This window comes from Aedes aegypti, chromosome 2, assembly GCF_002204515.2.
Source record: "Aedes aegypti strain LVP_AGWG chromosome 2, AaegL5.0 Primary Assembly, whole genome shotgun sequence".
Lineage (NCBI taxonomy): Eukaryota > Metazoa > Arthropoda > Insecta > Diptera > Culicidae > Aedes > Aedes aegypti.
Window position 1 is genome coordinate 296,327,136 of NC_035108.1, and position 27,109 is coordinate 296,354,244.

A 27,109-nucleotide genomic window follows, 5' to 3' on the forward strand; every position below is an offset into this window, starting at 1 on the left:
TGTTTTAGACTTTGATAGGGCGCCTGCAAAACTAACCCTGGCTGATCGGTGCTGAAGAAAATTGTTGAGGAATTTGTTCATGTTTGTTCCAAGATTGTTCTCGATGATAGTATCTAAGATGTTTCTGTGCCAAACTTTATCGTAAGCCTTCTTAATGTCAAGGGTGACGACTTCGCAGTGTTCTCCTTTCTTCGCCGCTTCCGTGATGAATTCATCTAGTTCGGCGAAATAGCAAGTAGTGCCTTTTCCTTTGCGGAACGCGAACTGACGCGGGTGGAGTCTTTTGTTGAACTCAAAGAAATCCATCAAGCGGCGGTTTACCATCCTTTCCATTGTCTTGGCCATGCAACTAGTCAGTGAAATGGGGCGAAAACCATTGGCACCATTTGCAGATTCTCCCGGTTTTGGAATTGGAATAATAATGCTCTCCTTCCATGTCAATGGGATATCCCCAGTCATCCAGATATGGTTGAAGGCTTCGAGGAGGGTTAGTTTACAGTGAAAAGGCAGATGTTTTATCATGGGATAACCTATGTTGTCCACGCCCGTTGAAGTTCCATTTGCGCTTTCAAGAGCTTGAAAAAGTTCTTGAATGGAGAACTTTTGGTCCATAGGAGAGACGTTGTTTGAAATGAGATTAAGTGGGGTACCTTCTCTTAACAGTTTCTTCCGCAAGAACTCCTCGGAGTATCCTTCATTAGCCGACGTAGAAGCGAAAAATTCTACAAGAAAGTCGGCTATAGCAGTAGGGTTGCTATTGTGTTCTCCGTTGATTATCATTCCTAGTTTATTAGTGCGCCTCTTACCACTGAGTTTGTTAAAGCTTTGCCATAGCTGTGAAGTACTAGACTTAGTTGTGAATATTTCCTGAAAACTTGTCCAGGAATTCGTTTTGGCTTCCTCGATCATTCTTCTCGCTTCCCGCTTAGCCTCGTTGAACTGTTGTTTGGCTGCTTCTTTACCAGGACTGTCGTCTTTCAGCTTTCGCAGTTTTCGCAGGGCTTTTCTTCGGTTTTTCACAACTTGCTTAACTTCATCGTTCCACCAAATTTGTCGTTTCTTCCCGGGCATACCTTTAGTTCTGGGAATGGACTCCAATGCTGCTTCGTGAATGGCCTGTGTAATTTCTTCTATAGAGGTGACGGTGTTTGGAGGGATTTTATTAGCCACTATTGTTTCAAATTTTCCCCAGTCAGCATCCTTGTAAATCCATCTTTTCGTATATTGGATGGTCGGGAGCGGATTGTTCAATTGAATTGAAATTGGGAAATGATCACTTCCATGTAAGTCGTCGTCGCAGATCCAAGAAAACTTGGATGCGAGACAATTAGAGAAAAACGAGACGTCGATTGCAGAAAACGTCCCCGAAGAAGCATGATAGTGCGTTGGTGAACCGTTGTTGAGTGATATGAGATTGTTATCAACTGCCCATTCCAAGAGAGATCGCCCGCGATTGTTAGAACGTGAACTACCCCACACTTCGTGAGAAGCATTGAAGTCGCCACACAAGAGAAATGGCGGCTCAAGGGATTGTACAATATCAGTCAACTTACTTGTGAGAGCGTCACTACTTACGGATTGTGGGACGTAAATTGACACTATTGTGAGGTTCCACGGTTTACCTATTCTTGCGATACATACGAGAAGATCAGATGCAAAGTTGATGAATTCGTGAGGAATATCACGACGAACGCCAAGCCCGCTGATACCGCTGCCCATGCTTTCCGGTCGATTGCGGATCGACCATGCGTAGTTGTTGCTGAGTAGGTTATTTGTTCTGGTTGTCATCATTTCTTGAAGACAAATTATCGCTGGATTGCTGTCATCGACGATTTTGCGGAGCTCAGCATAGTTCCGCCATACACTTCTTATGTTCCACTGTAGCACAAAAGTTTGATTGTTTCCTCCAGATGGGTTTGATGATTCCGATTCTGCTACGGAATGGATATGTTGGTTGATGGGAGCTAAATTAGCATCGTTTGGTGAAGAGCGAGATGTCGATTGTCGAGAGGTTGCTGTGGAGAATGCTGCGGCATCATTTGAGCTTAGAGAAGAAGATATGATGTTACTTGCCTGAGACACAGACAAGCTCCCCGCACCAGCTGCCGCCACAGGCTCAATCCATGAACTGGGAACATCTGTGGTCAGGGCCAGTGCAGGGACTTGCCGGGGGTTTACGGACCCCACTCCGACGCCTCCTGAACTTGAATTGATTATCCTAATATCTTGGTTGACGGGATTGGCATCGGTTGATGAAAAGCGAGATGTTGATTGTCGAGAGGTTGCTGTGGAGAATTCTGCGGCATCATTTGAGCTTAGAGAAGAAGATATGATGTTACTTGCCTGAGACACAGACAAGCTCCCCGCACCAGCTGCCGCCACAGGCTCAATCCATGAACTGGGAACATCTGTGGTCAGGGCCAGTGCAGGGACTTGCCGGGGGTTTACGGACCCCACTCCGAAGCCTTCTGAACTTGAATTGGTTATTCTAATGTCTTGACCACCATTGATTGGTGATATTTGTTGGTTGTCACTTGAATTGTTTATCCTATTTGTTCGATAGCTACCCTTGATTGGTATTGACTTCTGTCTGGCAACGGTCGATAGTTTCGCACTTGATTCGTTTCTGTTTATTATTTTACTGTTTTGGCTAATTTGGTCAGAATTTGGATTGTATGTATGAGAGGAGTTTGGTGTAGGGTTTTTGGGATTATTGAGGGAAGGATGATCTAAAAGCTGTATCGTGTTTGTTGAAAGAATGTCATTGGTTCTTGAAGAACTGGAGCCGGCCGAACAGTAGGGTCCTCCATCTACGGGTTGGGGTATGGCGTCCCGGATGGATTTTCCTTCCTGTTGCGCTTCTTTTAGAAGTGAGTGTGGTACTGCACATTCGCACTCCTCAAACCGGCTGTGTTGATGACCTAACAGAAATTGATTGGAGTTTACTGTATGCTGCTGATTGTTTGCGGTGCATTCGATGGTTGATCGTAACGCTAAATTATTGGGTTCTACTTGGTCCATAATCGGTGGAGTTGGAAGAGTCACAATGCATTGGATCGTCTGTTTCGGATGGGTCTACCGCTTCGTTTCTGGATTTATTGATGGTGTTTCTGGTCAAGATGGGACTTCTCACTGTGTTTGGTTGTTTTTTCGGTGGTGGGGACATATTTGACCTGGAGGCACGCTCATTGTCATTTTCATTCGAGGGAGTTGTTCGTTTCGTTTTATGCTTTTTGTTGTTGCTCTTTGAGTGACTCGGTTCACTGCTCTGCGAGTTAGTTCTAGCTCTCATTTTTATATCCTCGATGTACTTTTTCATGCCTTGGTTTCCCGCCTCTAACTTGGCGATCCTTTCGTCTCGTTGTTTCAAGTCAGCGAGCAACTCCTTTATTTGAGTATCTTTCTCAGCGTTCTTGGTAACGATATCGTTAAATTTGGCTTCCAATACTTGAGTGACATGAGCCAGACTACTTTCAAGTTCTTCAATTTTTTTCTGTTTCTCCGCAAGTTGGGTCGATAAATCACTTAGTTTTATCTGATCCAATCGCGGCTGTGCAGCAATCCGAGCATAACTGCCATTTCCCGCCTCAACACGCTTTCTCGCATCAGCCTCTGTCAGGTTGCAGTCGATTTTTGTTTTGATGACCTCCATCTCTTTTTTGTATATTGGGCATTGTCGACTGGTGGGTCGGTGATCTTTTTCGCAGTTTCTACAAAAAGGGGCGTCTTCGCATTTTTCTCTTTCTTCGTGATCCTGCGAGCAGTTGTAGCAGCGTTTGGAATTCGTGCAGCTCAAACGAGGATGTCCGTATTCAAAGCAGCTGAAACATAACATCGGGTTTGGGTAATATGGGCGTGTTTTGAAGTTGAGTACTCCAATTTTAACGTTCGCGGGATATACGCTCTTGTTGAACGTCAAGATAATGGCTGCAGTTCTATCTTTGTTGCTTTTCAATATCCGACGGGCTTTGATCACTCCTTGGCTGCTTAGGTTCTCCACAATCTCTTGTTCGTCCTTTTCTATCACGTCATAGGCGGAAATCACACAGCGGCTAATGTTAAGCGTTGGATGCAACACTACTGAAACTTCAGTTCCGTCACAGAGATGCGTCATCTTCAAGAGTTTTTCAACTTGCGCAGGCTTCCGGGTCCGTATAACATACTTAGTACATCTGCTTACACTTCTGGAGTCTTCTATCGGTCCTGCCCAGTCTTCAAGGCTTTTCCCAATGATGAACGGTTCAATTGGGAGATTTGTCCCATCTTTACCGGTCATTAGCAAGGTTGTCACAGCACCGAACTCGTTGTGGGGGTCCATATACAACGGCAGAGTTCTTCTATTTGACCCTCCTGGGTCGCCCCCACTGGTGGAGGCCATTCAACACTTAACTTGATACCAACAGCTTCAGCGAGATCAAATACCGCATAAAGTGATAGTGGTCACCCACTACCTACCCCAGCGCGGAGGGAATTGGAAATTAGGAATTGGAAAATCTGACCCTACCTTTTATAACGATGTTCTTCTGGTGACTCAGTAGCGATCAAGTTCGTCGCTTATCGCCTACAGATGTCTTCTTGCACTCTACTTCTTGCACTTCACAACCACTATAGCATTAAGGAGTAGCTTGGTCCTTCGTAGTTCACATACACGGCATGCACAAGGTGGGGACGCTTTGTCGCCCAAACAGGTGGTTTACAATACCCCGACACTTTTCACGCGTATGATCGCCTGGTACGACAGGTAACCCCGCTCGCGAATAAAATCGCGGTTAGAGGTGGCAAAACTTCGCGGTTAGGTTGACCAATAACACTAAACTCACGAAATCCTTTCGTCGGAAGGCGTAGCGCTAGCGCTCCGAGATATTAACGAGGTACGAACCAACAGGGGTCTTAGCTCCGATTTATTGAAGAACGACCGTACACTTCGGTTGCTCAACACGAACTGGCTGCTGAATCTGTTACCGCTTTCATGAATGTTCGAAAAACGTTGAAAAGGGGAATTGAAAAAAAAAACTAGAAGAAAGGTTTTCAATCTTCCCATTGTGACTCCAGAGTTCCACAGATTTTCGAAAAACTTGAGACAAACCGAATCAGATGAATCCTATGCAACGGTTACTAGAATATGATTACATACTCATCAGAATAATTCAATAGTCTATACACTTTTTCTGTAGTAAAATGATAAACAATCAATTCACTGTAAAAAAATATCTGATTTCAAAATATTTAGCCCATTTGCAACATTGTTTGTTCAAGCACTTTCTATGAATACGTTTTTTTTATAGATAAATACCTAGTGGATGAACGTCGTGGAAAAGAAAAAGTGAAACTTTTCAAAACCACATGGAAGTTCTTCTTCTTCTTCTTCTTTCTGGCGTTACGTCCCTACTTGGACAGAGTCTGCTACTCAGCTTAGTGTTCTTATGAGCACTTCCACAGTTATTAACTGAGAGCTTACTTTGCCAATGACCATTTTTGCATGTGTATATCGTGTGGCAGGTACGAAGATACTCTATGCCCTGGGAAGTCGAGAAAATTTCCAACCCGAAAAGATCCTCGACCGGTGGGATTCGAACCCACGACCCTCAGCTTGGTCTTGCTGAATAGCTGCGCGTTTACCGCTACGGCTATCTGGGCCCCACATGGAAGTTACTTATGTCGATTCGAAAAAGTAATCGAGAAAAACCTATTTTTTTAGTTAGTAAAATGAAGAAAAAGTTAGGAGAAAACTCCAATATTTAATATTAGTCATAATTTTACACAAATACAATTATTTTTAGAAATTTAATTTTAAATTGAATTTGCTTGAAGATTTGAAACACGTTGAAAAATGACAAACTTATGTAAATTTTATTAAAGGTAATATCAATAACTTAAACACATACCTTCAAGTCACCTCTAAACTTAAATATTTTTGGATCAAATTGTTAGATTTTTAAGTGATTCGAATTGATTACAGTTTACAAACTTGCTTTTGAGAACATTAGAAAAATAAGCCGCACCCTAGTGCAGCCAGCAGCACTGCCTTAGCTCTCTATGCTTGCGCTCTTCCAAATATAGAACGGTCGGCGATGCTTCTCCAAAGTCGAACGAACGAACGAACCCCACGAACGAATGCGAGTCATTTTACGTCCGATCAAATTATGCTAGGCTTGAACCTCTGGAGGGAAACCGAGGAGAAAGTGTTTTGCTTCTCCCGTTTGTTCCATTTCGGATATTCGTAATAAAGCGACATAAGGGAGGGTGCTTTCCCTCCGTGTAGAACCGCACCATACCTGCGCAATGGGATTTTGCATTATCCTTTCGTTTTACGATGGGTGAATGGGCAAAAAAGGGATTCGGTCGTTATGTAAGCCCCCTAAATATGGTATTCATGTGTACACGTGATGAGGACACTGGAAGTGACACATTTCGTTGGGATCAGCTGATCTGATACGGCGTCTGATGGGATTTAAGGAAAATAGGTTGAAGGAGTTGTATTCAGATTTCAATCTTATTATCGAACGGAATTCATCCAAATTACGACTTTGGATTAGTCTAATCCTTAAAGGAGATTCAGAAGAATCCGTTTAGTCTCCTTTATGGCATTACGCCCCAACTGGTTCTGAGTCTGATGTCCCTAATTTATAAAATTCCTAGATGGAATTTCTTCCAGAAAACCACAAAAGAGTTGCTTTTTCTTTGAAATAATCTCTAAGAATGGACCAATTCCTCCAAGATTCTCTAGGAATGCGAATCCTGCATGTAGGATATAGGCAAATCCCCTCCAAGTAATATTCAGTCAAATCCCTCAAAGGGGGATTCAGGCGAATCCCTCTAAGGGGGATTCGGAAGAATCCCTCTTTTATTTTTCATATTCTTGTTATCACGTCCTCACTGGGACAAAGCCTGCTTTTCGACTTAGTGTTCAATGAGCACTTCTACAGTTTTTAACTGAGAGCTTTCTTTGCCAAAGTTGCCATTTTTCGCATTCGCATCTCGTGTGGCAGGTACGATGATACGAAAAGATCCTGGACCGAACGGAAATCGAACCCAGACACCTTCAGCATGGCTTTGCTTTGTAGCCGCGGACTCTAACCTCCCGGCTAAGGAAGGCCCCTCCAATCCCTCCAAGGGGGATTTAGTCGAATCTCTCTAAGGGGGATTCAGTCCAATCCTTCCAAAATGGATTCAGTCGAATCCCTACAAAGGAGATTGAGTCAAATCCCTCCAAGGGGGATTCAGTCGAATTCCACAGATATTCATTAGCATTCTAAATAAGAGTCCCGACTATACCCGAACATAAAATAACTCGAATTTCGATGTAAAATTCAGTCAAATCCCGAAGTGAACTCATTTAATCTATTAATTAGAGCAACATCTGATTGTCCGACAGGTTACTACCAAAACACTTACATATGACTTATTCCAGGAAAACAAATTCGCCCTGGGTCAAAACAAAATCAAAATCGTCAAAACATCCGCTTCCATACCATACTACCTTACAATTACAATCAAATTGGAAACCATAAACCAAATAAGATCTTCGTTGTTCCTGAATTACGCATCAGCGCGATCGTGGCCAACTGCGATCAACCGTACACAACACAGCTGACAGTGGTGGTGCTGAAGCCATCGAATGACTTTGCTGCTGCCGAACAGCTGATTTTAGTTTTCGTTCCCGACTGTACCTACGGAGCGATATTCGGGAGTCCAATAGGACGCGGGTATTTAATGCCACGCCGCACACCTCCTCCCGCACACAAGGCCAAGCAACGCGAACGAAAAAACAAAATGAAAACTAAACATACAAAAACATTCTGGTGGTGCCTCGCTCGTCTCCCTCTTTCATCGCACAATGTCAATGTTGTTGAAGACTAGTTAGGGCAGAGAAGGCAGAAGAAAAGCGGGCGGATAAACGCGCGAAGGAAAGCGAGAACGACGACGGTGTAGCGAAAGCGAAAATGAGGAGAACGACGACAACGCTTGATGATGCTCCCTTCCTGGTGCCGTGCTTCATACAAAAACAAAATCCAGCTGTTCCTACTGGAAAAGGGAATTAACTCACGGCACCGAGTCCCGCCGTCGGATCGGATGGAACAACACAACACCAAATTTGATAATATTTTTACAGCCGCTGCGCTGCGGATCGGGTTTGAAACGAGAAACACTTTTCTCACCATCATAGTCCCAGTAGGCCGTTTGGTTGGATTGCTCCGTTTTTTGTGCGTCAGGTACCTAAGCAGGGATGCCAGATCTATGGGAGTTTTCGTAGATATTCGACGGAACTGCATTAAGAAATAAATTATCATTTAACAACCCTGTCTAGATTTTTTTAATTCCTTTTATTTTTTTTTCATTCGACATTAGATATTCTATGTAACTCAATAGTACTATATCAGGGAGGGAGCTTTAGAATGGTTTTCAAAATTTTATTTTGAATCCTATGCAGAGCTTTTTTTCTGGTATTACAACAGTTAGTCCATATTGGTACAGCATACAACATGGCTGGCCTAAAAATTTGTTTGAACATCAAGAGCTTGTTTTTAAGACAAAGTTTAGATTTTCTGTTAATGAGTGGATAAAGAAATTTTACTTGTACATTTGGCTTGGATGCTCTCAATATGATTTTTGAAAGGTTAATTTTTATCTAGCATAAGCCCTAGATACTTAACTTCATCTGACCAATTTATTGAAACCGCTCTCATCATGCCAACATTTCTACTTGAAGATTTCAAATACAAATTCTTCAGAGCTTTTGTTTCATGTGTGTCATAGGCAAACAAGGATTTTCGACATCCCTGAGGTAACTCAAGTAAGTCAAATGTGAAAATATTGTATAATATTGGTCCCAAAATGCTGCCTTGAGAAATACCATCTCTTACAGGAAGTCTTTCAGACCTGGAGTTCTGGTAATTAACCTGAAGTGTACGATTTGACAGATAACTTTGGATTATTATAACAATGTACGTTGGAATTTTTTTCCACAATCAAGCCTTCATGCCAAACACTGTCGAATGCTCTGCTAAACCTGTCGAATGCAATAATGAGGATTATCTGAAGAAATATCTAGAGTAACATTTAGAAGAAAATCTTGCATGCATTTGTGCAAAGTCAAAGAAGTATTTTCGGTGTGATTCATGGTTGAATTTCTGGGCGAAAAAATCTTAAAAATTTTGTAATTTCTAGATATAATTTTGAAAAATACTCTGTAGAAATTTCTGCAAATTATTTTAGATCAAAAATTCTCAGTAGAAAATGCTAAAGAAAATCTCGGAAGGCTTTAAAGAGGAATTTATGGATGACTCACTCCATGAAAATGAATTCAGCTCATTGGAAGAATTTCTCGTTAATTTGCTGGTGCTCCTGAGAAATTCTTATATGAATTCCAGGATATATATTTAAACGAATAAATACGATAGAGGCTCATAGAGAAATGTCTGAAGAAATTTTGTATCAATTTCTTCATCAGTTCTCATATTAATCTGTAAATTTATTTATGAATAATTACTTTAAATCATTCTACAGTATCCCTGAAATTCAACTGATAAACTTCAATACTCCTAGGAGGAATTACTCGAGAATTTTATTATTGAAAATTCCAGAAGGAAATTTCTAAACGAATGCTAAAAAAACCTGGATAAATTTGTTGAGAGTTGTACAATATCAAGCTCTTGTTTTCTCAGGAAATCTAACTTTTGTAGGAATACCTTAAGAATTGAGTGCGTTTTTTAGCTTTCTTCATCCTTGCTACATTCTGCTACCTCAGTTATTATTTTCAAATCCAAACTGCTTTCTGATGTATACCTTCCAAGATTCCTACCAGGGATACTTTCAAACATATCTCCAACCTGGCATTTTCTCCGGATTTCTTTTTAAATTCCTATACTTTTGCTGGAAGTTCACAAGGAATCCCTCCAAGAACCCCACGAGAGATCTTTCCAAGTATTCCCAAGGATAAATGATGTTTTGACGAGTAGCTTTATCAGGCTGTCTACTCATTTACAGAAATTAAATTCCCTGATATTTCCAGGTTTTTTCCAGATTTCAAAAGGTAACTGCAGGTTTAAAAACTCTCTAAAATACATAAACAATGACGAATGGTTTACATTTAGGTGACTACAAATTAGTTTTTAAGTATATAAAGTTTTGCTTCGAAAAACTTAAACAAAAAAAATCTAACGATAAATTTCAAAGTTGTTTTCACTGTTCAAATGTGTAAAAAACATACGAAATAATCAGAGAAATTTGGTGAATTTTATTTAATTTCCACGAAAAACCAGAATGTTTATAAAATGATCTGAAAATGTCTTTGATCATCAAAATCAGATATGAAAAAAATATCCTTTTTAAAAACAAGCTTATTATCACTGGCAAGTATTACTGCTCGTTTTACTGCAAATTTCTTTCACATATTACTCCGAAGACCTCTTCAGGAGTTTGTTTTGTGATTTTTACGAACTTTTTATGTAATTTTTCCAAGAATTATTTAGATACCTTCAATAATTCAATCTGGATTTTTTCTAAGAAATAAACACGCTTTTTCATCATATTGGTTGGTTTTTCATTGTGCCGTAGAAATTATTTCGAAGATTCCACCATGCATCCCTCCAAAAATCGTTACATACATTTTTCAAGGAAGTCCCAAGATCTCCAAAAAAATATCCATTGATTCTTTCATTAATTCCGCTAGCAATTTTTAAAGAAAATCCTTCTGATGGAACTTATATGAGTTTTAAGTATATCTTGGTGAATTCCTACGAGAATCTCTGAAAGAACTCCTGGGTTCCTGGGTGCCTTGATGAATTTCTTTCTAAAATTGTCTTAATAAATTACTAAGATTGTAAAATATCGAAGCTCTGAATAATTCCCTACAAGGCTTTTTGAAGAAATTCGGACAGAACACATAAAGAATTTTATTTATAAATGATCAGAGTAATTTATAATTGCTATAGTATCAACTGGTGTGGAACGGGTGGTGAGGATTTTTAAAGAAACTTCGGAGAGTTATTGTGGATGAATTTTTAAAAGAAACCTTTTAAAATGCCTAGAATAATGAGCGTAGGGTTTCTTGGAAAAATGTCGAACTCTAGAATAAACCTTAGGGGAAGAACTTCTGTAGGACCTTTGAGGAGTTTCCTAGAAGTAACACTTGGAGAAATCGGTGAAAAAATCAGAGGAAACACATCTGGAGGAAATCTTGATATTTTTTTCTCGGAGTAATCTCTGTGAAAATGCTGGAAGTAGTGGTGTAGGAGTGCTGTAGGATTTTCTGGACCAAATTTCTGAAAAAAAATCCTTTAGGCATCTATTGAAAAATTGCTGGTGGCATCCCTGGTGAAGTTCCTGAAAGTATTCCAGAAAGAATCTCTGGAGAAATAGTTATGTGATAGTCTCTGAAGGTTTCTATTGAGCCTCTAGAATGTTGAACCAGAAAAATATATATATATATATATATCAAATAGTCAATTTTTTTTTCAAAATCAGTTTAAATTTTTTTATTGGTTTTTCATTAGACTATTTTGATTAAAATGTCTTTGGACCTTACCCATAAAAAAAAACTTTTTACAGACATGCATTGAAATAGGTACCAAAACTTTTGAAAAAGTTCCTGTGTGGCCGAGATAGCCTGAAGACTCCAGGCTTTTTTCCAGGTTGAATAAAATTCTTTCCACGGTTGAATAAAGGTTTTCCACGTTTCTCCAGGAAGTAGACATCCCGTTTAGGAATTCTTGAAACAGCTTCTCTAGAAAACGATACATTCCCTAAAGGCCTGGACAGTTTTCTCATAAAAAAAAATAATTCAAAAAAAAACATCAAGGATCCTCAAGCGGATGTTGTGGGGGGCGTTGAAAGGTTTTCTAAATGGAATCGCTGTAAAAATTGCTTGAAGAAATCTTACAGGAGTCCTGAACATCTCCTTAGGAAATTTCATTGAGATCTTCATGTACTAATTCATTGATTACTTTCAGGAAAAGATGCTGAAGTAATATATAGTGGAATTCCTTAAGGCGAATTCCAGAAGAAAACATTTACAGTCAACTTCTCCTTACTCAATATTCTGCAACTCGAAATTTCCCCCTACTTGTGCGGTCCCTTTGTTAGCATACTCTGATCTCTCAGTAAGTGTTTATCTCTCTAAATCTATATTGCCCTTCTACGCCTACTTGTCCCATGTTTTATGTAAACCTTATGGACCGTAGGGCAAATATACTTATGACGGTAGTATATTTCCATAAAAATGTTCAAATATCCTCCAAATGTTGATAAAGTTTATAAATTTGATCGTTATGAAGGTTTTCAACCCATTTGAGTTCGGTGGAATTCAAATATTTTGAAGACAAATCTTAAAGTGACGGTGACGGTAGATAGCGTTAAATATTTACTATTTTCCACGTTGAAATAAGTATTTCCACTGTTATTTGTCAAAATAATAAAAAGTTCAGGTATTGGAAGTTATGTCTTTATTAGTTTGATACCTCCCTAAATCAATAGAAGTGACTACTCGAAATAGATAGATTACACTGTAGAATCTTATCTTCCATTTGAGATTATTTCAAATATCTTTCCAGAAGTTTTAAGAGAAATTTTGGGAGGTATACAGGAAGTCCTAAGAGAATTCTTCAGAAATTAATAAACTTTCTTTCTTCGGAGGAATTTTTGTGTTGAAATAATTCAAAATTCATGGATACTCAGAACAATCATTGGAGAAATTTCTTATGAAATATTGTGAGTAATTCTTGACTATTTTCATGGAAAAATGTGTTTGTGGGAAAAATCCGGGAAAATTTGCTAGTAAAAATTTCTGGAAGATTGCTTGAATCACTATTGAAGAAATTTCTACAAGAATGTTCGAACAAATTCATCAAATAACAACAAAATCGTTGCTAGAGTTGCTGGACGTATTACTAAGATAGTCAGTGGATAAACGCATTGAGATATTCCTAAAGGATTTATTGTAGGCATTACTATTAGTGATTTATTTTTACAACAATTTCAAGAACAAATTTCTTCGATAGTTTCTAAATCTTGAACTAATTCCTAAACAAATCTCAGAGAAATAGGTAAGAAACAGTTTTAAGTACAATTTCTGCAGAAGCCCACGAGGGAATTGTTTGAAAGTGAGAAAAATTAAATAAATAAAATGAGAATACGCGAATTCCTTGAAGGGGTTTCGAAAGAAATCTTCTGAGCTCTGAAATATGCGAAATTTTATTTCTTAAGAGAAAAGCCTTTTAACAATTCCTAAAGCAGTTTCTTAGGGACTATTTGAAGAAATCTATACATCATTTTTTGCCAATAATAGAAAATCCTCGAGGAATATGAGGATTAACCTTCATATGGTTCAATGAAGGAATTTGTGAAATAACCTTCGATGATGTTTTTATAGAAGTCACAAGAGAAGTTTTCGATCAACATCTAAGAGTTTTTTTGGGACAGTTTCTAAAAGTAAAAAAACATCAACAAGAAATATTTGAAAATTTTCTGAAATTATTTATGTTTGAATTCTTAGACGAATTGCTCATGAAATTCTTATAGATATGCCCAGTAGGAATTCCCAAAGCGTTCTATCACGCAATACTTGAATTCTATAGATAAATCTATAGAACTATTCTTGCAGAAAACCGTGAACAAATATATTGGATATCTTTGGATCTACAGTTATTTTGGATTCCTTAACTATCTTTGAAAATTCCTCGAAGTATCAAGTATGGAATCAATGTTCTGTAAATCTGGCACCACTGAACCCAACTAGGCTTTCGGTCCAGAAAAACGAAGGGTAATCTACGCAGCCTGCTGTGTGTTTTCAGAGTTCTGCTTCAACTCGCGTACGCCTGCTGAAAAGTGAGAGTGTATTTGTGCGTGTACCGTTTAGGGATTTGACTCGACGGCCGTAGAGAGGGATTTGACTACTATAGAGGGGGAGGGAACAATTACACCAACATATGGTTGTAAACATCTGATTACAATGTCGTGTCATAGGCTGGACGGGAAGCTGAGATGGAGGCATGGTGGTAGAGGTACGATACACAAGTGTGGAAGATGTTGCGACACTTCCCTGTTTGCGCTAAGGGAAGAACTGGGATTCAGGAATAGCTGTCCCAACATGAACTTGCTTTCAAAAGTTCGGACCAAATGGAAGATAAATTTCGGGAAGTTAAAAGGAAGTAAATTTTGATGTAACTCTCTGTACTCGTATGCTGTAAGAGAAACATGGAAGAGGATCCTGAAAACGACTATACCCATCTACCAGGTGCGATACAAACATTGCAAAATCCCACTTCTCTCGCTTATCAGCAGGAATCATCAACGATAAAAATGTCAAAAGTGTTTCGTCTACCAGGCTGACTGAACCTGGAAAATGTGTTTCTCGTCTTCAGACACACATACAGACGCGCACACATACATGAGCACAAACCTAGATCTATGGAGAAAAGCAAAGCAACCATCATCCAAAAGCTACCATTCATGCCTACTACGATCTTGCTCTTGGTGCGAAAGTGACAGCGCACTTCCCGATTGAAGCATCCCTTTGAACGCCATTGGCGAAAGCGAGAGAGAGAGACGTCACACACACCCATACATATATGCAAGAGGACCTCGGATATACGCACCATTCAAGGGTACGGGTCGGTGTGTATCGTACAGAGCACATAAACGAGCTCAATGATGATGATGATGGGCCACCACACCATTCTATCGTGCAGCCGAAGCTCTGCTCCCGAAGACGGCGAGGACGTGGCCGGGGAAAGGATAATAATAGGAAAAATACACCGACTCACACAACAATCGAAGCAGGCTGCGCACTCACACTCCAGCACATGGTTGGTCACGGAGGCAGGTCGTGGCCCCATTCCAACGGGAGCCAGCACATCGATCTGGCAAGAGGGAACCGGGTTGTGTAGTAAGCGAAGGTACAGCTGCTGGGAACATTTCAAGTGCTGAACTTTGCGTAAAAGCGGATAGGATGGATGGATGGTTGGACGGGATGGATTGCGAGGTTGGCGGTGACCAGGACACGCCAGCGATGACGATGATGGTTGCAATTTCCCAGTTTGGTTTAGGGAGAAGAGGAACCTGCAGCAGGAGCAGGTTCACGAGACGCGAGCAGCGATATAGCGTAATGTCCGGAAGGATGAGAATGTGGAGAGTGCAGTGTGAGCAGTAAGTTGGGAGGATGAGTTGGACGGACCGACAGACAGTTGCTGCGACATCAGAGACAATCAGAATAGTAAAGGGAGATGATAAGGTGGATAACTGCAGCAGCAGTGGGGAAATTTTTGTTGACTGTTGTATTCTTCTTTTTGGAAGCAGGACCGGTCGATGACTGAACAAAGCGATGAGGTTTCGGAGACTTTTGTCTCGTAAATGGTGAGAGTTGAAATTTTAGTCGAAACATTGAATAATGAGTCTACCTAAGTGCTCGAGTCTGAACAATACAATTTTTGTATGTATCTGAAAAATTACGTCTGATAATCAATGAAATACTAATCATCTTGAATAGAGCGATTGTTGAATCTTGACTAAAGAATTAGTTTATTCCTGGCATATGAACCAGTTGGCTCGTAATTGATGATTCATTAAAGCTCTGAATAAACATTCAGTAGAATCTTGACTGAGGATTCCGTTGAATCCTAGCTGAGGATTCCGTTGAATCCTAGCTGAGGATTCCGTTCAATGCTAACCGAGGGTTCACTAAAGTCCTGACTGCGGATCTAGTTGAGTCCAAGCTGAGGATTCAGTCAGGATTGAGGATTCAGTAAATCTTGTCTGAGGATTCAGAAGAATCCTGACTGAGGGTTCAGAAGAATCCTAACCGAGGATTCAGAAGAATTCTGACTGAGCATTCAATTGAATCCTGACTGAGGATTCAGTTGAATCATGACGGAGGATTCGGCTAAATCCTAAATTCAATGAATCCTGACTGAGGATTCAGTAAATCCTGACTGAGGATTCAGAAGAATGCTGACTGGAAATTCCGAAGAATAATGACTGAGGATTCAGTTGAATCCTAATTGAGGATTCAGTTGAATCTTGACTAAGGATTTAGTTTAATCCTGATTGAGGATTCAGTTGAATTCTAATTGAGGATTCAGTTGAATCGTAATTAAGGATTCAGTTGAATCCTGACTGAGGATTCAGTTGAATCATGACGGAGGATTCGGCTAAATCCTAAATTCAATGAATCCTGACTGAGGATTCAGTAAATCCTGACTGAGGATTCAGAAGAATGCTGACTGGAAATTCCGAAGAATAATGACTGAGGATTCAGTTGAATCCTAATTGAGGATTCAGTTGAATCTTGACTAAGGATTTAGTTTAATCCTGATTGAGGATTCAGTTGAATTCTAATTGAGGATTCAGTTGAATCGTAATTAAGGATTCAGTTGAATCCTGACTGAGGATTCAGTTGAATCTTGAATGAGGATTCGGTTTAATCCTGACTAAAGATTCAGTTGAATCCTGACTGAGGATTCAGTTGAATCATGACTGAGGATTCGACTAAATCCTGACTTAGGATTCAGTTAAATCCTGATTGAGGATTCGGCTGAAGAATTCAGTGAATCCTGACTGAGGATTCAGAAGAATTCTGACAGAGGATTCAGTTGAATCCTGATTGGCGATTCAGTTGAATCCTGACTGAGGATTTAGTTGAATCCTAATTGAGGATTCAGTTGAATCTTCACTGAAAATTCAGTGTAATCCTGATTGAAGATTCAGTTAAATCCTAATTGAGAATTCAGTTGAATACTGACTGAGGATTCAGAAGAATCCTGACTGAAGATTCAGAATAATTCTGACAGAGGTTTCAGTTGAATCCTGGCTGGCAATTCAGTTGAATCCTGACTGAGGATTCAGTTGAATCCTAATTGAGGATTCAGATGAATTTTGTCTGAGGATTTAGTTTAATCCTGATTGAAGATTTAGTTGAATCCTAATTGAGGATTGAGTTGAATCCTGACTGAGGATTTAGTTGAATCCTGACTGAAGATTCAACCCAATATTGACTGAGAACTCAAGTGAATCCTTTGTTAGGATTTTGTCGAATGCTGACAAAACAAAACAATGTTTCTGAAAATCGAAACCTTTTCTAGAACGATTGCGAATTCATTTCTAAAAATTCGCAAGCTTCCTATATGAGAAGCATCGTCCGTGTCCAAAATCTAGCTCCGTTTTGCTACGCTCATTCATCCGAAACTGTTTGTGCCCTAATTAGATTTCTCAGAAGTACTGTCTTGTGTCGTTGCGAAATATACACACATAACATACCCACATACACACAAACACGTCCAGCCGTACCTTGCGTGCGACAAGAGATACCTATAAGCCACCACCTATATGCAAAAAAGGAAACGATTAGGCTTCAACCAAGGAAAACGTGAACAAAATTAGAAAACCTTCGCCACCGCCGTCTTCGTCGTCATCAAAAGAAGACCACCAATGTGCAGAAACAAGCACTAAAAAGCAAGCACACCACGTTTTATCGTTCGAAACAAACAAAAAACGATGACCCGAAAAACCGCGTGTTTCTTCGGTCGCAATTCGGAAGTTTTTACCCCGTGGATTCATTGGATTTTTCCTGTTCACACACATACCCACATAGGAGCACACCTTCCTCCTTTCCTCGTTGTTAGCTTTCCTTTCTTAAGGGGTAGAGTGGCTGATCCTGATGTCTTGCCTATGCTTGGCCGGAATAGGAAAAAATCCGCGAAACATGACACTTTGACGGTGGACGACTGGATCCAACGAGAGAACAAGATAGTGTTTAGTCTGATATGTTGGGCTAGGACTTAGAGCTAGTGCTTCGTCAGTGGAGGATAGATAGTTTTGTTGATTACACATTTCATAGTTGTCATAGTGAGAAATTTAGCATAGCCTTAGTTCAAACGTTGATTGAATGCACCGGGTTAGTTCAAATAGGATTTAGCAGAGAAATTCACTTTGATGAAAGAACTTGAAAAGCATTAGTCCACCAAATTATTCATGTACCAAACCTATCGAAATTGTTTGAGCAACTATCAAATTTAAATCCAAGAAATAAGTCAAATAATGGAAACATCGTCTATTTTATAATATTGTAGTCTGTTTTAGGAAAGAATTTATGGGCTTAACTTAATTTATGGCATAACTCAGCTGAAATATTTTGTCTTGTATTTTTTCCTTAGAGCTCGATAAAAATGTTACAAAATGATGCACTATGTATGTTCTTTCTTCTAATAGAAATCACTTATTTTACGCATATAAGTTATGTTACGGATTCCTGTGAAATCTCAACAGCTGAACAGTTCGATGAAATAAATTAACGGAGTATGGTAAATGTTTACAGTACAGGTATACCTCGATTTAGTGGACATTTTGATTTCAAAATTGTCTATAAAATCGAATTGTACATAAAATCGAAGCAAAATTTTTATGTTTTTTGCTTTTTGCTTTTTTATATTTTTTGCTTTCTATTCAGTTAAAGCTTCATTAGAATGTATCATTATCGCTGAAAAACTAATTTTCGATACTAGGGTCAATGTTCCAAGGTTGGCTTGAGTTAACAAATTCTTGATGAAATCAGTCTGTCAATGAAGTATTGCATTCTAATTCAAATTATACATGTTTTTCATAAGAATATGATTAAAAAAACGACAAAAACTGTTATACTTTTTTGTTTTTTTAAAAGACTCAAGCACTATCAGGCATTACGGAGCCAAACTCATTTGAAATTTTATTTACAATTCCTTACACAGCGTAAAACAATAACATTTCTGCGTATCTCAAGGATCAAATTATATGTCTCCAGTGAACTAGGGGTTGCTGAATCTGATACCAATTTTGGAAGTTTTCCAGCATGTCACAATTTTGAGCTACAGATCATCAAACTTGTACAAAATACCGGTTTTATTAATGTTTACATGAAATAAAATTATCACGCATAGAAAATTTTGCAAGGTTTAATTAGCAAAACTGCCTGTTGTGTTCAAATCCACAAATTCGTCATAACAACACTTATAACATGTCACTTCAATAATCAAGGTTTGTCAAATTAACAATGTATTTTCTACACTTCAATAATCAAGGTTTGTCAAATTAACGATGTATTTTCTACACGCTTAGAAAAACTGCACCTTGTACATACCAATCAAAACATCGTTATTTTCATAATTTAAAAATGATACAATTGGTTTTATTGAATGCAAAATCATTTATAACATTTGATGTTTGTTAAATTATGTGCACGCGCGTTTGTACTCTAGGTTGTAGTGTCGAAGGGATGAGAGACTCGGTAAAATTTTAATCAAGGAATAGGTTCAAAAATTCCAGTGAATTTATTGCCAATGCTATGGTTCCACAAACGGCATCCTATCAAGCGGACATATTGCATTAAAAAAAATCAAAATGGTATATTAGAAAAATGCGTTTAACTCGCCGTCGTAAAAGTTGCTTAATATTATAAGAATATGAGACTGGGAAATAAGATTTGACTTCTATTTAATCCAAAACATAATGAATTTTCCATATTAACGATTATTCAATACATTTGTGAAGAATTCTTTTCGAAAACGTTTTTTTTTTTCACATTTTTGAAATGGAATCAAAGCAATACTTAACCTAACATTATCGGTTCAACAAACTTGTCAACATGACAAAAATGATAGTTGGATTATCAAACATGTCAAACTGAGTGACAACAATCATGGTTGTAGAACCAACAAACATTTCGGGTTGAATTCAACAAAAATGTTTGTTAGCCCTGAGAGTTTGACCCAATTTTTCGTTGACCGTACAATCTATTTCTCCGCGTGTATGATTTATCGAATTTTTAGTGATCTAATCCAACTAGCATGAAGAATAAGAGTTAAACTTCCATGTACAATATGATTTGGTAAGAATTGCATGATTAAATTTGTATTAAATCGGTATCATCAACATGCGTACCGTCTTCACACCAAATTCTTGGTTTATTCTATATTGTAAGATACAATGCGTTTCTAAAACATGTAAAAATATCTTTTGCAATAACTCTAAATAAAAAAACTGGTGCATGAGACAAAAAAAAGTTCCGCTGTTTTCTATCTAATGTTGACTTTATTGCACCGTAAAATCGCGGTTTGAACAAGGTTGAAGATTAAAATCTTTTAGGTAAGAATGATTAACTATCTTTCCTAGACATTCAACTGCATAATATTCTGGCGGTTTTGCTGCTGATCAACGTTGAGCGGACCCAAGGATGACCTGTTACGACATAAAAAGAACGAATTGATGAGAAACGAAACGACCGGCGAAACGACAATTTTCTTGATATACCTATTTCAAAAAATATACGGAAAATATTTTTCTACCTAAAGCAAATATATTACAACAGTAAACTCATAACTCTTTTATTTCTGGGAAAGGTTTTCATTGGAATATCGTATATAAGCAAAACTTTTTCTTGTAGCAAAATTTCATATTTTAATTTTGAGATGTTCCAATATGACCAGTTTCCTCGGTGTGTGTCAAGTAACAAACGTATAAAATAATAGAGGGAATTCATTTTTGAAATTTTCAAATAACTTCTAGATAAATCACTATAAAGTTTTCTTCAACAATTTTCCAACGACTTCATTGAGAAATTGTTGTCCTAAAAAAAACTCCTGGAACTGTGGAAAACTTTTGATGGAACCCTCTGAAAAACTTAACGTATATACCGATTGGAGTGATCGTGTACCAATAATTGAACAAAATCTATCCTCATTGTCGTGCTTCAAATCGAATATATAGAAAAAAAAGAAACTACTGCAATAATTTCAGCAGGTTCGTCTAAATAATCCTGAAAAAAGATAAATAGTCGTTTGAGTAATTTGTTGATAAATTCTTGCTTGATTTAACAACTCTTCCTTTTTCGATAAACCCTGGAAGAGCACTTGAATCAATCTCTGAAAAGTATAAATACCCATAATGAGAAATGCGAATTTGTGGGATTTTTGGAACAAACCTAAAACAAGAGGTAACTTTATTATTGATAATTAAAATTCGTACAAATCACTATAAACTTAGTTGAAGCAAGTCGTGAATGGCAACATGTTAAAAGTTGGGACAAAATCCCAAAATCTAAATTAAAAGCACTCGAAAGCCAAAAAAACGGGTTGAGTAAGTCGAACTGAAGTCTTCTCATTTTTAAGCTTCTCCCATCTTGTAAAAACTTTGTTTTATATTTATTAATATTTTTTTTTAAATATTTTACAACAAAACATAACTCAACCCTTCTAAAAGCATAGCCTAAATCCCTTACATTGTTTAAGTTTACATAATGCATGTTATGAATTGGATGAACATAAAAAAATTAACATGAAATTTTAATGTCCATAAAATCGAGGTAAAATGTACATAAAATCGAAGTACATAAAATCGAGGGTCTATATAATCGAGGGTCCACTAAATCGAGGTATACCTGTATTCGGTAAAAATTAACCGGAATCTGTAAAATTCAGACGAAATTACGGTATTTTATTTCACCGAACTGTTCAGCTGTTGAGATTACGGTGAAATTCACTGATTACCGGTAAAATGAGCTTAGTGTATATGCGGCCAAATTCTAAGAGGCACAGACTTTTTTAATTACAACTTTTGGTTCGGAATTTTCCAAATCACTAAGCTCCCGTTCTTATTTTTTTCAGTTTCTTATTATTTCCTACAGATTTAAAGAATTTTTAAACTTCATTTTATAATCTAAAATCTTTCTCGGTCAAACTGATTTCAATTCTGCTTCTTTGATTTATCTGATTTCTGAGAGCCAGTTAGTAGTTTTGAGGATTAGTACCTTAAAAAATGGTTTATTTTGAATAAAATACTACATAATACTCCCAGTATTCTGTTAAAAGTGCAACAGTTTTTTATTTGAGGTTCATATCAATCTTACTCAGAATGCTGCCGCATAAGATTCAGTCAGAATCGAGTGCTCTAACAATCATGCCTCGCATTCTGAAAAATCCTGCCTACAATTTTGCGTAGAATCTCACCCCAGATTTCTGTCAGAATATTGCTCAAGATTTACTTTTAAATCCTGTTCTGGAATCTGTGAAAATACTGTCCAGCATTTTACACAAGCTTAATATGAGATCTCAGGAAATTCTTGCCGAGTATCAGATCAGTAAATAGCGTTCGTTAAAGAGTAACAGAAGTAGCTATTAGCTAAATTACAGTCCAGATTGATAAACAGAAATTTGCAGTCAAATTCTTGCGTTCTGAAAATTTGAATAAAATTCTGGGGCTTAAATCAGTTTTCTTGCAGAGATTTGTTTGAACAAGATACATCTTGCGATTTTTATTTTTAGTTCTATTCCTCCGGCTTCGAAACAAATTCTAAGATTTTTGTTTATGTTAATAAAGTGACTGTGATATTTAGTGAAAAAATCTTTTGGTGAGAAAGATAACTATACAATTGCTGCATTGAGCATCCTGAACAGAATTCTGCAAAAATCTCTCCCAGGATTCTGTGAAAATTTCATGAGAATCGTTTTTAAAACTCTATCAGAAATTCATATATAATTAAGTCAAGGTTCTGGAAAAACCATATCTCCGGTTCTATGAAGATTTTGCGAGAGTCATGCGTAGAGTTCTATGATTATACCATCAGCATCTTGACCAAAATTCATTTTGAAATCCTGTCCTCAAAACTGTGGGAATTCTGTCCAAAATTGTACACACTTTTTGTTTTGTTACCATATAGCATGACATCTTTTTAGCTGATCTCAATTGGAATAATTTTAACAATAATGAAATACTCATAAACCCAGATACATAGCACAGCAGAGCAATTCGAAGTGAAGCTAAATTTACTAGAATCCTTAGGAAAATTCACGTAGGCTTATATGAAAATTCTGCCAACGATTTTGTAAGATGTATGTCCAGCTATCAGTGGCAATTATGGCAAGGACTCTGTTTATTTTTTCCGACTAAGGTTTCCATGACAGTGTCGTTAAAATTTCCGTGAAACTCTTATCTAAGACTCTATTTGTTGTAAAAAGACGGACCAGTAATCTGCTCAAATCGCTACCAGTGTTAGTCTCATGCCCAGTTTTTTGTGAAAATTCAGCCTTTAATTCAATAAATTTGTGTTCGATCGACTTAGCCGTTTAGTAACATATCTGTTCAAGCTTGATAGAAAATCGGCGTTTTCTATCAAATAGTGAAGAACATCATTGTACAAGATTAGTTTTTCCAATGTTTACCAGTCTATTTTGCTTTCCTTGACTTGAAACATAGTTTTTGTAGTTTAGGTTCGTTTCTAGTAAATCCTGGTGCAGAAATCATGAATCGGCTCCGCGTAGCACTTAATTGTTGTGTGCGCTTTGTGTACGGCCTGAGTCGTTTTACACATGTGAACCATCTCCAAAAGAATCTCCTTGACTGTCCATTTCAGAACTTTTACGCATATCGATCCTGTATGTTTCTGAGAAAACTGATAAAGGTTCAAAACCCACCAGCCCTGTTTCAAAAACTTGTGTCTTTTTGTGGGCAGCGCTCGCAAAACATGATAATCACAGCAAATCTCACGTTAACAGCTCAATGTTTGTTAGAGGAACAGTAAATTGGAACAGTTTGCACCATTCTATTAAACGGAAAACATGAGAAACAGCTTTCAAGGAAAAATGTTTGAAACACAAAACCAGTGCAAATAAGATCCAAGGGACCATCATTATGGTAGCCACAAAAAAAAACAACTTGTTCTATGGTTCTCTAACTCGATATCGAGTAAGGGAGAGTTGAATGTGTGTTAAACAATCAACGGTATATAGACCAGGGGCTCTGTAAGCTTTATGTCCCGGGTTCTGTGAGAATACTGCCCAAGAGTATACAATAATGCTGCATTGGATTTTTTAAAAAATGTGTTTCGGATCCCGTCGAATGTCACCAAATGTTCAATTTGAATTCCAGTTCGAGAATTAATCATTTTCATCAGAATCTGTCAGAAGCCTATCTAGAATTATGTGAAAACCTTCACCAAGATTATGTGAGTATTTTTTCCCGAAATTAGTAGCAATCCATGCCGAGATTCCACGAATTTTTTCCTGTTAAAAATTCTATGTAATACTTGCTCAACATTCTGTGATTTCCTTATATTAGTTTCCGTGAAAAAAATTTCTAGAATTTTTTGAGAAGGTGCCTAATATTTTGTGATATTGTTGTGTGCGTTTGAAACGCAAATATAAAATGCGGGAACACCAAACGCGGTAAGCTTTTTCACAAGAAATGCGATGTCAAAGATAGGTTTTTCTATCTAGGTCAGCGGTGAATTATATAATCGTAGCTAGGAGTCCTTTGATTGGTTTGTGTTACCGCATTTGGAGGACATTTAGTCAAGATTTGCACCTCAAATGCAAACAGCAATATATCTGTTCAATTGCCGTAAACTTAAATCCCTCCCAGGGTTCTGTAGAATTTATGTGCAATGTGCTATGAGAATTTAGCCTATGAATCAATTCAATAAAAAACTGTGAAACTTGTTTGTTTTTTTTTTTATCATGGACCTTGGAACCGATTATCCCAAGCTAGAATTATGTATACAACCGTTCAGTGTTGACCAGACTCATTTCCCCGAAATTTGAATTAAGAAGCCATGAACTGTTATAACTGAGCGTTGTATTCCTGAGATGGAGGGGGAGGTGGTGGGGCTTGAGTGTTGCACATGGGATCCAACAGTTTCGATCTCGGTGGGCCGCAATTCAAGTTTCGGTGAAATGATTCGCACTCACTCATTTCATTTAACCGAAACTTGAATTGTGGCTCTCTGGGATCAAAATTGATCGATTTTGTGTGCAGTACTCAAGCTTAACCATCTGCTTTTCTATCTCAGGAGGATAGAGCATGGTTGTAGTAGTTCGTGGCTTCGTAGTTCGGAAAAAGTTATTTTCGGGGATATGAGTCTGAACAACACTGCAACCGTTTTCAAGGTGATTGAAACTTCAATGAAGAGTGCCTAAAATGTACTTGCTAAACTTTGTAGAATAATCAAAATATTGCCTTGAAATAAAATCAACAGTAAGAATATTGGCTTTGATATGTTATATCTTCAAACTGATAGAACAGTCTAGTCAGAAGCGTACTTCGAAATAGTAGTTTACGCAACTAGATGCAGAACAAGTACATTTGAATATCGATCGAAATGAAAAACCGTTAAAAACTGAAATCAGTTGCAAAAATCAGCTGAGGAAAGTAGGCTGTTTCAGTTACAATTGAATCTCTATATCTCGATGATGATGGACCATCGGGGAGAGATCGACACAAAGAACAATTTTCGGATGAATACTAGATAAAAATCCCTTCGATACCGGAAAATAGTTAACAGGTAGCCGGGGTCTAGTGTCCTTTGATCGTTTTGAATCTGGTCTAGTAATCATTGAAAGACACATCGAAATATGTGGAGCAGAGAAAATGTGGAATAAAACTAACAAGAACTAGAGTTATCGAGATGTAAAAAAATAAACGATTTTTTATGTTCAACTATTTAACCATATGTGGATCATGATTTGAGACCCACAATCCCCTTCAATCCCAACAGATATTCACTCACCTGACTACATCATCCTCGACGATGACGTCCTGCATCTTGTCGTCCGCTTTACTCCAAACGTCCACTACCGACATATCGAATGAATCCACTTGGCAGTGCGAACCGAAACTTCTTTATCACTCTTCTTACTACTAGCCCGCGCTCACTAGACTGCTTGTTATTCCACTTCCAAGAATCACACCTCTTTTTTTCTTGTTTCACCTGTTAAAACTTTCTTCCGCAGGTTGTTCTCAAGAGCAGCGACTTGTTCACTTTTTGACCACGGCCTCCTTGGATTCGGAAACCATCGATGCACCGATGTCGCAAAGCCTGCTATGGCCGATGATAATGAAATTTCCCGCTTGGACACGCTTTGGCGGAATAAAATAGAAAATCATCACACTTGATGCGGCTTCACAAAAATTACGCTTTTCAGCAAATCGCCGAGTTTTTTGTTGCTGCAATTTTAACACCACGCACTTTGCACTATTTTTTTTTCTTCGATGGTATTTAGGGTGTGTTATTGTTATTGTTTTCTTGGAGCTACACTTTTTCTTCTTCTGCGTCGTCTGATTCCTGCTTGTAGTAGATGATGTTATTATTCACTCTCTTTCCACCCTTCTTCTTTGCTTTCGACGCCGATTTATTTTCCTTATCAGTAAATACTGCTGCTGTTGCTACTATTGTTGTTACCTTACTATGATTGGAGCTGCCCTTCTCACTCTCACTCACTCACCCACTTCCACACTCTTTTGGATTGGATGTCGACGATGATGATATTGTTGTTGCTGCCGATGCTACTTTTCCACTATAGATAAGTAGGCGCGGGGGTGGCAGCAGGCTGGAAACTCACGAAACGACGCAACGAACACAGGATGCCACGCCGCGAGCACAAGGACGGAGTAGCCGTAAAAACAATGCAAATGCGACGAGGGGAAGGGAAACGCTACTCAAATCACTCACTCTCATTCGCCCTTCTTGCTTCCACAAATCACTACGCGATCCACATGTGTGGGGTTTTATGAGGGCTTCAGTTGTAGCGCCGAGTATAATAAAGGCTAATGTCGCGCAAAATAACACTTTTTTACCTCTTGGGCACTGAAAACACGTTTTTTCTTGGTGACGACGATATATCCAATATTGAAGGGACTCGTAATTCGCTCACTTGGATGATCACTCGCGACACTTCTAAAACTCTCACAGCTTACTTTGATATGCGCATTCCGCACTATTTTCTACACCAAGATGAGCCCCCTTCTTTCTTATACGCCGGGTTGTATCCTCTGTTTCCCTGCAATCGACGCAATATGCACAGGTTCCTTCGATTCGGCTAGAAATTATTCTACGTCAACCACTTTTTCCATATATCCGAGGGCAAACACCCAAAAAAGCTAAGAACCCCTTTTCCAAAGGCCCTAAGGAACACACGACGCACAGGTTCTCAGATATAGTCGCCCGCTACGCCACCGGATAACCCCCTGGGGCTGTACAAGAGGCACAACACTACTTGCTTCGCTCGAGAGACACACGAGTAGAGAGACCGAGAGCGAAAAATCCGCACAACACACTTTGCCGACTTTCAGCCGATTTCTGGTGGCGGGAAACAGC

The 27,109-nt window shown here is 38.4% G+C and overlaps 1 protein-coding gene across 3 annotated transcripts in view; it reads right to left on the reverse strand.

Annotated features, from left to right (window-relative positions):
• Nucleotides 1-27,109, reverse strand: part of LOC5566516 (YEATS domain-containing protein 2) — a 466,690-nt gene extending 439,581 nt beyond the window's left edge. Inside the window, exons 1-2 of one of the 3 annotated variants that reach the window (XM_021845459.1) lie at nucleotides 26,238-27,109; nucleotides 25,523-26,077 (exon numbers count right to left, since the gene is read on the reverse strand). In XM_021845459.1, the coding sequence (XP_021701151.1) occupies nucleotides 25,523-25,596 (74 nt within the window). In that variant the 5' untranslated portion in view covers nucleotides 25,597-26,077; nucleotides 26,238-27,109. Of the gene's footprint in view, nucleotides 1-25,522; nucleotides 26,081-26,194 lie in introns of all 3 variants that reach the window. The other 2 variants (XM_021845458.1, XM_021845457.1) reach the window with 2 other exon arrangements.